Raw genomic sequence first — 14,744 nt, forward strand, 5'->3', positions numbered from 1 at the left:
GGGGACTGAGCGGGCCGCGTCTGGTTGCCTAGGAGACCTGAGCGGCTCCGCCCCCCGCGCCGGGGCTCCAGCGCGCTCCAGTGCCAGCTGCAGGCGATCCCAGCACCTGAGTGCAGCCGAGGCGGGATGAGCACATGGAGCTTCCGGCGGAGGCCTGGCCGCACACTCGGACTCTTGCTGCTGGTCCTCCTGAGCTTCCTGGTGCTCCGCAGGTGAGAGAGCGCCTCCTGCGGGGCTGCACACACCCCAGCCTTCCATACCTCCGGCTGTCGCCTGGCGCAAGTTTTGAACCCTTAGTTCGAGACAGCCCAGCCGCTTCTTTCTGCGGGCTCTCCCACACTCGAGTCCCTCTGCGCCGCCTGCAGATCCTCTGACCCTGCTTGGAGATCCAGGCGTGGATGCCACCGGCCGTTGCCCCGAGTTCCCAGGCGTCAGTGCGTGGACCTTCCTGCTCTTGGGCCCCTGTGGTGTGGGGCTCCGTGCAAGGGGACGCCCCTGCGCTCTGGAAAGGTCACTCAGGTGTTCCCCCACTCCCAGCCCCATCACTGCCCGCCTGATTCCCTTTTGCCCTGCTCCTAAGCCCCGGCTTTCCCTCCCAAGCCTGCTGGGGGTCTCTGCTCTTCAGAGGGCAGTGCCTCCATGCCAGTTGCAGTCGATTCAGCTGTATGATCATAACCCGGGGGCCTCCCGGGTCCTCAGCCCTTGGTTGGTTTGCATCACGCTAGCCCTGATAATAAGGTGGACTCTGCTTCCCACCGTGCTCACTAGCACACTCCCTTCTCCCATCCACAAATGCTGTTTTTGGCAAATAGTGGGGTTCAGGAATAGAAGGATTTACCCACTGCCTGGACAAGTAAACATTTTTTGGGGGGCTGTACTCCAGAGTTTTTCTAAACCCTGTCTATTTATAGAAGCTTGCTGCCCTGACCATCTTTTAGGTCGATGCCTGGCACTTTCCATATTCAAAACCTCCCGGGTTGCTGGGAAGCAGACCAACAGCAAGGAGTGTTTGGCAGTAGGCATTATGGAGGAGGAGAAGGCCAAGCCACTGGAACTGGTGACAGGAACACACCCCTCTTTCTGATGCTTTGCTATCTTCCTTCTTCCTTTCTCCAAACTTCTGGGGAGACAGAGACATTTTTGATGGAAATAAAGATTTTTGCTGCCATAAGAGCACATTTAAAGACTCTTTACATTTACACCTTTTCAAGATTTACATCCTTGTTTGTTTCTGAGTTGGTGAGGATATTGTATAAATATTGTCTGGGAGAAGAAAATGGTTCTTTCCTCACTTTGGGCCCAGAAAACTTACAAGGCATTTCATCTTTTTCCAGTTGTTCTGAAGACTTTTCCTGTCTAGGTTACCATCTTTAACCTATTCCTCCTTGAGGATGTGGTCTGTGCTCCTTGTAGGATGCTCAGTCTCCTGGGGAAGCAAGGCTGATGCAACTCCCCAAAGAGGCACAGGGCAGAGGCAACAGGAACATCTTGCACACAGCAGGGTGTCAAGGAGCCAGGGCTCCAGAGAGGTACATGTACCCTGTGTGTGCCTGTTGTTGATTGGGAGTAGCTGCTGTTGCAGGTCTCCCAGACAGGTCACTGAGAGGCTGTGCCAAAGGGTTTGAGACAGGCCAGGAAACACACATGAATAATCCCCAGGAAGAGGTGTGGGAAGGAGGCTGGGTGGTGTTTGATAGGGCTGTGATGAGCTGTCTGAGGCTTGTTGCAGGTTACTTAAATATATCCCCACCTAGGTGAGGTGGCCACCGTAGGAGTCAGGCGGGGGCCTGATGTGTGGCCTTGGGAATGGCAACAGAGAAGAAAGAGCTGTGACTCAGGTCTGGCAAATGGGTTTGATGCGAATAGCAAAGTTGTCACTGCCACCCCTTCTTTGTCAGCAGATGAGACAGACCAGAGGAGTTATGAATGAAGCACAGGGCTTTGTGAAGGAGCCTTTAGAATGTGTATCTTTTTTATTGTATCACTGCCTGGGTGCTTTCTGCCCACTTCCTTCTGTCTGACTTGGGCTGCACACCAATAATTTGTGAGTTAGTCTAATAGTCCTGGAGCCCAGAGGAAATCGGATTGTGTTCCTCTTCCTGCCTGGTCTCAGCTGTGACTGGGTCATTAACTGAGTGGTAGGTGGTGGCCTCTCCCAGCTGTTGTTGAGGAATGTCTGCGCAGCCAGTAGAATACAGGTCACATGGAAGCTGGCTCTTCAGCTCACAGTTCATTACAGCTCCACTGTCAGGATTTGCCTTTCTCCTGGACCCCAGAACGAGGTATTTGGAGGGTGCTGGGGAGGCAGGAGCTTGGTTGTAGTATCTCTTTTTTCCACCAACTTTTCCTTGGGTTAGTTTGTGGTCAAATCATAATAGTTTGATAATATATATAAGAAATAATAGAGCAAGGTAGACTTTTAGGGAGGATTTCAACCTTAGGCTTTTAAACTTGAAGAATGGTCTTCCTTAAATGCCACCTTTATTGAAATATAGTTGTCATGTCATTTTACATAGTTAGCATATAAAGTTTGGTAAGTTTTGATACTTAACATATAAAGTTTGATAAGCTGAGGACCTCATCACAGTTAAGATCGTGAAAATATCCATTAGCCCCCATTTTTTCCTCCATTGTTATCCCTTCCTCCCACTTATCCCTGCTCCCCACTCTCAAACGAACTGCTGCTCAATTGTTTTCTGCCACCATACATGGGTTTGCATTTTCTAGAGTTTTACAGAAGTATGACCTAAAGTGTGTACTCTTATTGTTACTGTTGTTATTGTTATTGTTGTTTGGCTTCCTTCACTTAACATGTAATTTTGAGATGCATGTATGCAGCATTCCTGTAAGCAAGGTGCCTTTCCTTCTCTTTCTTCCTTCTACTTCATGAACACAAGAATGCCTGCTTGATATGATCAACCATGTTTTTCAGTATGATTGTTTTCCTTAATATAAATGCATCACTGAGCATTAATTCAGTCAACTCTGGATCTCCCATACCTGAGATTTTACCTGGCAGAAGTGGAGAGAGAGGAAAGCCTCCAGTAGGCAGCTAGCACTCTGCTCCTAAAAGATGGGTGCATTTCTTCTCTGAGCTCTGTGTCACTCACTGTTTCTGTGCTGCCATTGTCTGGAATCCTGACTCTAAGCTTTCCTGGTAGAAAAGAAAAGGGGGGAACCTGTTGAACTCCTTCTCCTTCATAAAGGTGGAGAAGTTAGCTATGCAGGTCGTTTTCTTTGATCCAGATCATAGCTTGTCTTCTGAAGCTATGTGGACAAATTGTGTCTTCTTCCTAAGCTTCTGTGAGGTTGTTGATTTTATGAGCTTTGTTTACTCAAATCTCTACTGTGCTTGAGGCCTGAGTCAGTCCCTGGAATGTTCAAACTGTTTAAATTCTGTCCCTTTCATCTTTTAGTGGTGATGTTTTCCGTGTCTAGAAAAGTCTCTTGCAGCAGGTCTCACCTGTCAGATTGTGATGAGACAGAGCTATCTGGGTAGAAGCTCCTAGTGTTCGAGAGGAGAGATGACTGAGCCACTGTATGCAGGGAAGATGGAGTTAGCACTGGATTCTTACATGACCATGCTGGCTATCCATCCAAGGAAAACAGAGTTGTCTGGGAATGTTAACTTTGGTGTTATATTTGTTATTTAAGGGTCTTGACTACCAAGAAGATTGGGAGTAAAGGGCTGCAGAGCCTTGGCAGCAGAAATAGCAGCAAGTTGGCCAAAACAATGTCCCCACCTTAGGTCAAGGAAGTAGCAAAAGAAATAAAAGCACCCAGTCTTTGATGAAATGAGCCAGAGTTCCATTGTATCACCTCACAAACTGCTCTGTACAAGAATTCAGGAGATGCTAGAGCTGGTGAGCAAGTTTTCAAAACATTTAGTACCTGAAAGTCTCTCTGGAGCCCCGGCATTACCTCCCACCCACCTTCCCCACAGCTGCAGGCATCACCAGGCTCTCTCTGTGTGGAACCTGTTGCTGCTTCTTTTCCATGCAGTTCTAACTTTTGTGTAAAACAACTGCCGTGAATATTAAAGACCATAATGAAAAGGAGTTCTCCCACCACAGGACTTATTGGGGGATAGAAGGGCGGGTTGCTTTTCGAGGTTCTGGGTAAGGAAGCAGATATCTTTGGGCTGGTGTCAGCCATTGAAGGCTTTTAATTGGTTCTGCTTCTGGACTCAGATACTCAGCAGAACACGAGGTTGCTTCTTTCAGGAACAAATGACTTGTCCTTAAAAATGTGACTTGTGAGTAGGTAATAAATGAACATGGTGGCTATCCAAGTATAAAGAGGACCTAGTGTAAAGAAACTCCCACTTCTGGAGCCTGGGTACCTCTTCCCCTCCCTTCCCCAGAGATGACTACTGATAGCTGTACCTCCTCTCGCATTTGCCTATAAGATACATAATTGAAACAGTCCTCTACTGCTGAGAATTGCTGGCTTGGAATCTTTCGGCTAAAGTAAACAAAATTGGGAGGGTATTTGTTGGATCTATTTCTGTAAGTAGAACTGCTGACCATAACATATATTCACTTTAAATCTTGATAGAACTTTTCAAAATTGCACATTCCATTTCTGTTTGGCTGGTGTAAGGAAGATTCTGAGCTCAACTCTGTAGTCTAAGGCAGGAAATTCTGTTAATTTATATGTGAAAGGCAATATAGATTCCTTGGGTCTTCTATGAACTAGCTGTCTCTTATTTATTGTTTATAGATAAGTTCCATGAGAAGAAGTCCCCCTGTCAGATGGTACCCCCAGTCCCTGGTACCAGGGACTGAGTCCAAGCCTTTTCATGGAGCTACATCACTGGCCCTTTAAAAAGTTTATATTTTGAGATGGTCTTGTCAAGTTGCTAAGTTACCCAAGCTAGGCCCAAACCTGTGATATCCCTGCCTCAACCTCCCAGAATTCTGGGATTACAGGCATATGCCACCATGCCCAGCTCAATAAATTTTTTTAAAAATATGCTGTCTTCTCTTTTTTACTATTTCATGAAGTCCTTCCACTTGGCCTTTCAGAACATCTCCAAAATAAAGGCTTGTGATTGACAGCAGAGCCCTTTTGAGTCATTTAACGGTTGTCTACTTCTGTTTAGGCTGTGTTATAATCACTTTTCTATTTATGAGGCTAACAATGGAAAAATTTTCCATGGTGAAAGTTCAGCATCATAGAACACCAGGGGACTGAGCAGTTACCTCTGTGATGAGGTAGGTTACTGATGAGGCAAATTGCTCCAAGAGCATCCCACATAGAAATTTCTTCATGTGAGTGAATCTAGAATGCAGATTTCTACTTTCCATCTCGAGATCTTGATCCAATTATTGACTCACATGAAGTCCAATTGCCTGGCCAGTCTTGCTCCCCTAAATTGTCAGGTTGGGGATATTTCAGCCCACCAGCCTCCAGCCCTGTTCTCTGCATGCTGTGTGGTGTAGTTTGAGGGCTAAGAAAGGAACAAGTCACTCTTTGACCCAAGCTGTGCCCTTAACTCTCTACTTCAAAATATTCCTCTTGGCCTAGACCTTGGGCCTATGCTGCCCCAGGGAGGGAGAACTCAGTCCTTATGTGTGGCCTGGCTCCTGAGGCAAGCCCAGTCCTCAGTGAGGGGCAAGCATGGCCCAGCAGGGCAACTGGACCAATGTCCAATGTTTTCTGGGGGTGAGAAGTCATTTCCCTAATGAAGCCAAAATGAAAAACGCAGAAATTCCAGAACACGTGTTATATAAGCTCCTACTCCCAGGAAAGCTTAGAGCTGGCTTCATGGAAGAAAGTATGATTGTGACTAGACTGCTTACTGAACAAAGCTGCCAAAGCACTGGACTTCCTTGGAGCTTGCTTAGCTCGTGGGTCACAGCCTGACTTAGGAGCAGGGTCCCTCTGCCTTTAAACCAGCTGAATGTAACCATCCCATTGATATTTCCTTATTATTACTGAGTTAATTAGCAGGGAATTATGGGGTATTCTTAATGATGATCATTAGTGTTAATGATCATGATTAGTGTTTAATAACCATCTGCATGGTACTTTGTCATTTGATACGTGAAGCTCTACTTTATGTCTTCTCCTTCCTTATAGTGAATTCCCTCAAGAAACCCAACACTTACCATGCTTATTTTCTTACTGATTTCATTCCTTTTGCTAAGTTATTGACAGCTTTGCCTAGTAACCTATCAGAAAATTTCCAGGAAGGGAAAAGGTGAATTCTCCAGGATTTAAAATTTGCTAATAGCTAGCACTTTTTGTTTGTTTGTTTGTTTGTGATGTTTATTTCCTGCTTCTTGATAAGCAGTGAGAAGGAATTTTTTTTTTAATTTAGAAAATGGTAGGATGTAGACACTACCAAAGAGACCCTCCAGCCAAAGAGACAACATATACATAGATCAAAGGAGAAATGCTGTATGTAGCCTTGGGATCTGAATAAAGTGCAGTTTTTTTTTTTTTTTTTTTTTTTTTTTTTTTTTTTAATACCGGGGATCGAGTCCTTGTGCTTGTGAGGCAGCTGGCAGAACCATTGAGCTAAGTCCCTGGCCCCTAAGTGCAGATTTTGATTCAGCAGGTTTCAGATAAGTCTGAGTTTCTAAAAAGCAGTGGATCCCTCTTACCACACCTGGTCAGGTCTGCCTACACTGGCAATCAGTAGGGATGCAGATAAATGGGTTTGTTCCCAGCAGGGACTGTGCTGGTACAGGGATTACCGGGCTCTCACCCATATCTTTGCACCTGCCTTGTGGGGAGAGGGAGGTTCTCACACTTTTCCACAGAAGTTGTTACGGGAGATGAATGCTTTGGTCAAGAACTGGATATTGTGCTTCCGGAGTTCTGAAAGAGAATACAGATTGTTACCAGGTGGAATGATCACCAAATTGTATTATCATTGTCTTTTAAAATAATGAGGTTGCATATGTGTGCATTTTTTCCATCAGACTGTCAACATTTCATTTTTAAGAAAATAGTCTGTCCATCCAGATCCTATTTGTACTAGCCTGGGACAGGCCCAGCAGGCATGGGGCAGCTGAGGAGTACTTCAGGCGGGGAAGGCTGGATAGGAAGGCAGATGTGTTCTTGGGAACAGGTGTGGTGAAAATCGCGGGAAGTGCAAACTCTCCTTTGTCTGAGGTGTGGGAAATCTCAGACAAAGCCAAAATGGTCAGAAGCTTGCCAGGCAAGAGAAAAACAAGGGGTGGTTACAGGAAGGCCCAGGTGGGGGCCAGTGGGGACACTGGGACCCTGTTTGAGTAATCTGGGACTTCATCTGCCAGGACAAAGGTTAGCAAGATTTCCTGAAACTGGCCAGATATTAAACGTTCTCATCCTTGTGGGCCATTTAGTCTGTATTGTAGTTACAGTGGACCCTTGGGTTATGACCAGCCAGATATACAAACAATTTGGGTTACAACTGGAATTTTAATTTTAACTTAAAACCAAAGTCTTGAGTTTGGCCTGAATGCTGGCCACTTGTGGTTCCAGATGGTCTCAGATGCAGATTTATCCCTTAACAAATTCTGGAAGGAACATTACAACATCCTTTCCTGTGTGGGGTCTACAAATCCTGGACCAGTATCCCTCTGAGGACACAGATCTGCCTGCAAGAAAGTGTAGTTTAAAATTATACATGATAGAGACTCTGAAGGCAATTGACCAACGTGAGGCAATTGAGCCACCCCATGGGAATGAATTGAATCATAAGTCAAGCATCTACTGTACTTCCTTGTGGCCCAAACAGCCACGTGTGGATTATTTTCAGCCACTTAAAAAAGTGAAAACCATTCTCACCTGTCAGGCCTCAACAGGTGGAATGTGGGGTTTGGCTCATGGAGTTGGTTGACCCCTGGCCCAGGGGCTGGCTTTGTCTCATAGGGTCTCTATATACAGAATCTTTCACTGGGGCTGGGGATTTAGCTCAGTGGTTCCGGCAGCTGCTTTGCAAGCGCAAGGACACAAGTTCGATCCCCAGTACCAAAAACAAACAATCAAACAGAATCTTTCATTGAAAAAGTTCAGAAATTACACAAAGATAGTCTGGTACAGAGTCTATTGCATAAAGTATTGTGTGCTGATATAGGGGATATGGAGAGGTTGGCATTACTCTGTATTGGGGACATAAAAATTACTGAGGCTGTTCTTGTAATTTGCAAAAGCATGCTCATCTAAATTTATTTCAAATAGTGATAGACTCCTTCACTACACATCATGGAGTATTTCATGTCTACTTGACTCTTATGCCAGACTTTCTGTCCATTTTACAGAGTCAGGAAGGCATCTCCACAGGTGACTACACTACCTAGAGATTTATGCCCCGATCTTCCGCTTCCAGATATTGTGTCTGTCTTCCTTCCCCGAATAGGTGGTCATTGAGAAGAACTGAGTCCTAAAATGTCACTTGCAAGTCACTTGGAACATGGAAATTCTGTCTTTAGGGAAAGGAAAAAATGATTAATTTCCAGGTTATCCACAGATGACCTAGACAAAGCATAGTTCTGTAGCTGTAATGTGTTTCAAGGCTGGGGGCTGTGAGTAGTAGGAAGGAGCGGGTAAAAGATAATTCTCTTTGGCCATGAGTGGCCACAGGAAATTTCCAAGTAGTTAGTGATGTCCAGGCAGTGTCACCCTCTTGGTGCACTGCTTCCTTGTCTGTGGCTAACAGGGCTCTCTCAAAGGTGTTCCAGGGGAACTTTTTATGCTGGGGATTCCTGCCTGGCAGCATGCCTGGTGTCTAGAGCTGTAAGGAAAAGGGACAAGAAGAAAGGCACCACCGAAACTTGCTCTTACCCCAGACTCTCATGCTCTTGTTTCCCATCTCCAAGTTCCCTAAACCACATTGCTGGAAATTTCTAGCCCTGCAGCTGCCATTGTCAGCTTTCCATTAAGGCCTTCAGACTCCTAGGTGGAGATGAGAGGGAGAATTCTAGGATCAGGAAGTTACTTGGTGTGTTGCCCGTGGGCCAGCCTCAGAGGTGCTAAGATGTGGTTGTTCTTGGTATGTGTCATGCTGGGTCATCTTTTGCTGATACTTGAACTTCAGAAGTAATTAAGACCTGGAAATCTTGTTAATGATTCCACACTGTTTAACTTAGATGATCTTTCAGGTATCTGAGTCTCAAACTCTATAGCTGTGATCAGGAGAGGGCTCGGAGGTACTGTTTCTAGCAGTGTTGTTTTAATGTTTAGAATAGCTCGCCACCATGGGAGCTGCTACAGCTGCCCTGGAATCCCATCTCTAGAGAGCAGACCCTTCCTGTGTAGCATAACCCCGCTTCATCCTCTCTTCTTTTAGCACAGGTGTCTTCATGTTGAGCATTGTGTTTGTCTTGTTCCTGACTGCATCAGCTTGCTCTCCCCCTGCAGCTGGGTCCAGTTCTGTGAGTGATTCTGAAGAAAGACTCCTTCCAAGGTTTGGCTAAGTCAGAGGGCGGGAGCTTTTCCTGGCCACCCCAGAAGCAGGCCCTCTTCAGAGAGGAAGCCTGAGGGCCTGTGAAGGAGGCGAGGAAGCTGATCTCCCTGCACCCTGCTCACTGCTCCAGGGAGCTCCCAGGCTCCAGGAGGGCCTTTTATCTTTCCAGGTTGGACTGGAGCACCCTGATCCCACCCTGGCTTCGACATCAGCGATTAGGGCTGCAGGCCAAAAACCAAAACTTTATGCTGGAGGACACCACCTTCTGGATCTTCGGGGGCTCCATACACTATTTCCGTGTGCCCAGGGAATACTGGAGGGACCGCTTGCTCAAGATGAAAGCCTGTGGCTTGAATACCCTCACCACGTAAGTGCTATGCTCTGTCCCCTGCTGCCAAGCCTGCTTATCAATTAAGGGCTCCAGGAGTCTGCAGGAGGAAAAAGATACGAGGAGGGTCCAGCCCAAGTCCTCTGCTTAGGTCTGCAGGGTAAGACTGTCCCTTCCTCCTCATCCTTATAGAACTCCCCATTGATGGGCGTGGAAAGACCTAAGATCAATAGGATAGAAGGTCTAGAGCAGTGGTAGCAAACCTGTGGCACAAGTCCTGCAGCAGGCTGTTTGCTATCTTTGAAAGCTCTATCTTTGAAAGTTGCTAGAGCAACCAAAATAGCAATATTTGCAAAAGAATATAGTGAGGGAGGTGAGTGTAGATATAGGAGGCGATTCCAGTTGTAAATATTTATGTATTTATTAATTTATTATTTGCAGTTTGAACAACAGAAATATATTTTGTCATCCTTTTGGAGGATAGGAGTCCAAGCCGAAGGTGTCAACATGTTTTGTTCTTTCTGGGGCTTCTCTTTGTTTCCTGTCCTTATGAGGCCTTTCCTCTGTGGGTGCACATGCTTCTGTTTCTTCCTCTTCCTGGCAGGTGTATTCCTCACCCCAGTCTCTGCAGCAGATGAGCGTAGTCCTCTTTGAAGTGCCTGCCTAATCAGCTGTCTGCCAGCAGCCTGCAGTGTCCTTCTCATGGGACAGCCCTTTATGTTGTGGCTTTCTTTTTGGCACATGGTATGCCAATTGGCACATGGTGGTAGCACACAGTGAAATGGTAAATATGCAGATTATTTAAAAACTAGGCCTAGTTGTTTATAATCATGGTCTTTTCTTGGATTGTTTTTCAAAATTACCAAGAGATATTTAGCTGCATTTCTCTATATAAAATGGGTTATCAGACTAGATTAATCCATTTTAGACAAAAATATGTAATTACAAAGCAAGGAGAAGGATTTTCTGGGGTGGTTTATGGGCTGGCTTTGAAGGTGATTCCTGGGTTGTAAGTAAGTTCTGAACATTGTTAGCATTGTTGAGAAAAGGTGGGTGACTTCTCAGGACTCCTGAAGTTATAGCAGCACTGTAGAGTTTTGCAGTTTGCCTTAACAAAATGAGACAATGTGTATTTGTGTCAACGTGGAACCTTAGATTTGAATTGGGAGCCTGAAAGCCTCCCTTCCCTTAACTTGTGAATATACTTTTCAGTGAGGAGGGCTTAACTAGAGATCAGCTGTGGGCTGTGGGACGGAGACCAGAGCCTATCACTGTCAAGCCTTTTTCCCTTGTCTCTTGGATTGGCCTTGTTTAGCAGCTTACTTGGGTCCTTATCTTCCCTTCAGACCTCCATTTTGCTGCAGGTTTTGGAAATCTGGGTACTTTGGTACTAAGGTTCTTCCTGCCCCACTTCTGCTTTTTTGCTATTTCTTTCTTTCTGAGGGGGATGAAGGTGGGAAGCTGGTCTTTGGTCATCAAAGACTGATTTCTATGCCATGGCTAGTGCTTTGTCCAAATCTAGTTGACCCTCCCTCCTTCTGAGGGGATGAGATGTTTTTCCCTTGGGGTTTGGGCTAGATTCGCTATGGTCCCCAGATGTGTTTTGTTAATTCTTGGCTCCAGTTGTGAAGCCATTAAAAAGCACATCTGCAGCCATCGTTATGTGTTTTAGAGATTTAAAAAAAAAAAAAGGCAATCTGAGAAGTGAAGTGGATGAATGACAAGCTCTGGCCTCTGATTATCTTTTTTTATTACAGCTATGTCCCGTGGAACCTCCATGAGCCAGAAAGAGGCAGATTCGACTTCTCTGGGAACCTGGACCTGGAGTATGTGGTATTGCTGCTCTGTGACTGGCCAGGGAGGGTGGCAGAGAGGTGGCTACTCAGGGTGGATTCAGAACCCTTGGGAGGTCTCATCTCAGCTTTGATGACTAGGGGCACTGGGGACTGGAGCTTTGTTCTCAGGAACTGGTGAGAGGCTCTGTACCCAGGGTTTAGATGCTCTCCAGCCGGGACCTGTCAGCCTTGGATCCTCCCTTTTTTCTGCAGCCAGAGGACCCAAGACCAAGTGCCATTCACATCTACAGTGGCATCCAGTCACCTGAGCCAGGGCATAGGCTTCCCTCTGGGTTAGCAAGGCTGTTTTTCAGGTCATATTCACTGCTAGGATTCCTGTACCCTGTCTGAAGCCCTTTCTCCTCCAGAGGAGTCGTGTAGATGGGTGGTATGAAACCAAGGTATAGACATTCCATTCTCTGCTGAGGTGGGGTTGACCCTCCCTCTCCCCAGTCTCTGTGGTTGTGAGAGAAAGGGAGCAAGAAATGGGCAGCTGACCCTGTCAGGTATGTAGCCTCCCTTCTGGGCCATGACAAGACGCCTGACTTTGTTTCCCACCTAGGGCCTTTATCCTGCTGGCTGCTGAGATTGGGCTGTGGGTGATTCTGCGCCCAGGCCCCTACATTTGTGCTGAAATTGACCTTGGGGGCCTGCCCAGGTGAGTCAGGCCATGTGGGTGTAGGGTTCCAGGGAGGCTCAACGTATCCAGATGCCAGCATAAAATACTCAGGGTTATTGATTTAGTTTGCTTGTTAAGTACAGTTTCCTCTCTGTGCTCAATTTCCTTTTCAGAGTAAGTGGCACCCACAAGGAGTTGTTTTGAACAACGTTATAGTTACTGCTCTTGTAAAACCTTGGTGGATTGGTACATATGGCAAGCAGCAGCAAAGAGGTTGGCCATTCTGGTGCATTTCATTCTTCTGGGCCAGTTGTGGAGTTGGGACCCTAGGCAGGTCATTTATCTGCTCTGGCCTTCCTTTCTCTGACTACAAAAATGGGAAAAAAAAAATCAGATCTGCCCTGTCTGTTTCTTAGAGATACTACCAATTATTCTTTTAAAGCCCCGGCATTTTGATAAAGTACATCAGAAGCTACTATTGTTTCACACTCAGACCTCACGAGGTCTAATCTTCCAAAGTGTACTTACTCTGCTGAGTTCACTAGAATATTCTGTGGGTAGAGGAGAGGTCTCGATGGTAATCAGCCAGGACTGTGTTGACTCCTTGTGCTCTTCTGTGTTGTCATTATTATTTTCCATTGAAAAGATATTCTTTACCTTTAGCCCTTTTCTTCCTATTTCACATTGTTAATTATCTCATAAAGGTGTAGGGAAAGTGGGAAGGGTAGGGGAAAGGGAATAAGGAAAAAGAAAAAATATGAGAAAATGAAGAAATGGAAATAAAGTGTTTGTAAATGGGGAGGGGAAGAGGGGGTGAAAGGAGGGCAGAGACAAGGGGAAAAAATGAGAACCAAAACCTGTCATGTAAAGGCACAAGATTCCAGTAATGAATGTAACTGTACTGTATGCCTAGAATGTACCTAAAAACTCAACAAAAAGAAAAAAAATTGACAAAAAAAAAAAAAAGAGAGAGAGAGAGAGAGAGAAAAGATATTCTGGTTAGCAGGTACAACTTTCCCCAGCCTCGCCCTGTACTCACACCTGGAGGGGAAGAGTCTGGGCCCTGGGGAACTGTCTTCCCACAGTGTGAGCCCTGAGCCTGGCCCTGTTTTCCCTCTTGTTTCCAGTGCAACCTGCCCTTCGCTCAGGGGCTCCTGCCTCTATCTCTGCATTATCCTGGATTGCTTCTCTGAGCTGGCACAGTGCCCTGGACAAGGCTCTGAATGCTGCTAAAGCTCTGCCCTCACTCTCTGTGGATTAGAGAGCTGTGTGCCATGGTCAGCGATTTCCTTGGACTCAGCCAGAGCTGGGTCCAGAGGACAACAGGGTTTAACAGTATTAACCAAGAAGCAGGAGGAGCTCTGGCCTCAGATCCCTACTATGTGTGGCACCTGCCTATTCATGAGTCGGTCTCTGAACCCCTATACCTGTGAAAAGCCCTAACTGTTTGAGGTGACACTGAATATAGGGGTCAGGCTTGGAGACCCCACGTCCTCTTCATTATTTGCCAACATTGATTAGTACTTTTCCAACTCTGCTTAGGGCAAGAGAATCCTCAGGGCTATGTGTTAGGAAATGTGCTTTCTCCGGATTTCACAGGAGAAGAAATTGCTCTGATTCCAGCTTTGGAGAAAAGCTCTCCCACTTTGTTTCTCCCTCCAGGAGTTTGAGCAGGGGTTGGGGAGCGGGCAAGGGCAGCTGGTGCTTTCCTGCTGAGGGCTGAGTGCAGCAGGGCCATGCATGCAGCTCCTGTGAATGAGCCTGTCCCTCGCTGGGGTCAGCTGCTCATAGTTTCATTTTCCTGAGTGACCTGGAAAGTGGTGTCTGTGTCCTCCAGGCCCAGAGATTCCTAACCCTCCTGGTTTTATCCTTCTGCAAAACCACTGTAGCATAAATGCTTGAAAACTGTGCCTTGAGTCCCATGAAAGACCGTGTCAGCCTACCTAGCATCAATGGGCCTGGAGCAATGAAGCTGGAAATGAACTTGTGCCAGACTGTGTCTGTGGGCAGGGAAGCAGTAGGCTCCTGTGGTATGTGGCCCATGAATTCATACATGTCTCCTGACTTCTGGCTAAGTGGAGGTGGTGGGGTGGGTGAGTCTCCTCACCGGCTCTTCAGACTTACTCCTGAGCTCTCTGAAGCTGCTTCCTTTTCCCTGCACCTTCAGCATGCTGAGGCAAGGACCCACACCCTGATGCCAGTGCCCCTTCCTCTCCCTTTTTGTTTCCAAGCTGGCTGCTCCAAGACCCTAGCATGAAGCTGAGAACAACTTACAAGGGCTTCACCGAGGCAGTGGATCTTTACTTTGATCACCTAATGTCCAGAGTGGTGCCACTCCAGGTAAGAGCATAATGGACTCTGGTCTTTGCCTGTCTTTCCTCAGGTGGTAGGCATCCTAGGTGAGTCTCAGACTCCAGGACCTGCAGTTCTTTCCAACATAGCGACACACTTCCCCAGTGTCTCAGTGGTGCTAAAGGACAGACAGGTGTGAGGACTCCCACTGCTTCAGGTGGTGCATAGCCGAGACTGGAGATGAGTAGGTGGAAGGATTGATAATTGAAG

General features: G+C 46.5%; 1 protein-coding gene across 8 annotated transcripts in view; it reads left to right on the top strand.

Annotated features, from left to right (window-relative positions):
* Positions 1-126: 126 nt before the first annotated feature.
* The window catches only part of LOC104874640 (beta-galactosidase-1-like protein 2), a 32,257-nt gene continuing 17,639 nt past the window's right edge, over positions 127-14,744 (top strand). For 2 of the 8 annotated variants that reach the window (XM_010641808.3, XM_033764436.1), the window contains exons 1-6: positions 127-212; positions 9,284-9,400; positions 9,570-9,767; positions 11,486-11,554; positions 12,126-12,221; positions 14,414-14,522. In XM_010641808.3, the coding sequence (XP_010640110.1) occupies positions 127-212; positions 9,284-9,400; positions 9,570-9,767; positions 11,486-11,554; positions 12,126-12,221; positions 14,414-14,522 (675 nt within the window). Of the gene's footprint in view, positions 213-365; positions 435-2,232; positions 2,283-9,038; positions 9,144-9,283; positions 9,401-9,569; positions 9,768-11,485; positions 11,555-12,125; positions 12,222-14,413; positions 14,523-14,744 lie in introns of those variants that run through there. The other 6 variants (XM_010641815.3, XM_010641829.3, XM_010641800.3 and 3 more) reach the window with 6 other exon arrangements.

Source organism: Fukomys damarensis, unplaced genomic scaffold, assembly GCF_012274545.1.
Source record: "Fukomys damarensis isolate Sample0158 unplaced genomic scaffold, DMR_v1.0_HiC HiC_scaffold_16, whole genome shotgun sequence".
NCBI classification, from domain to species: Eukaryota; Metazoa; Chordata; class Mammalia; order Rodentia; family Bathyergidae; genus Fukomys; species Fukomys damarensis.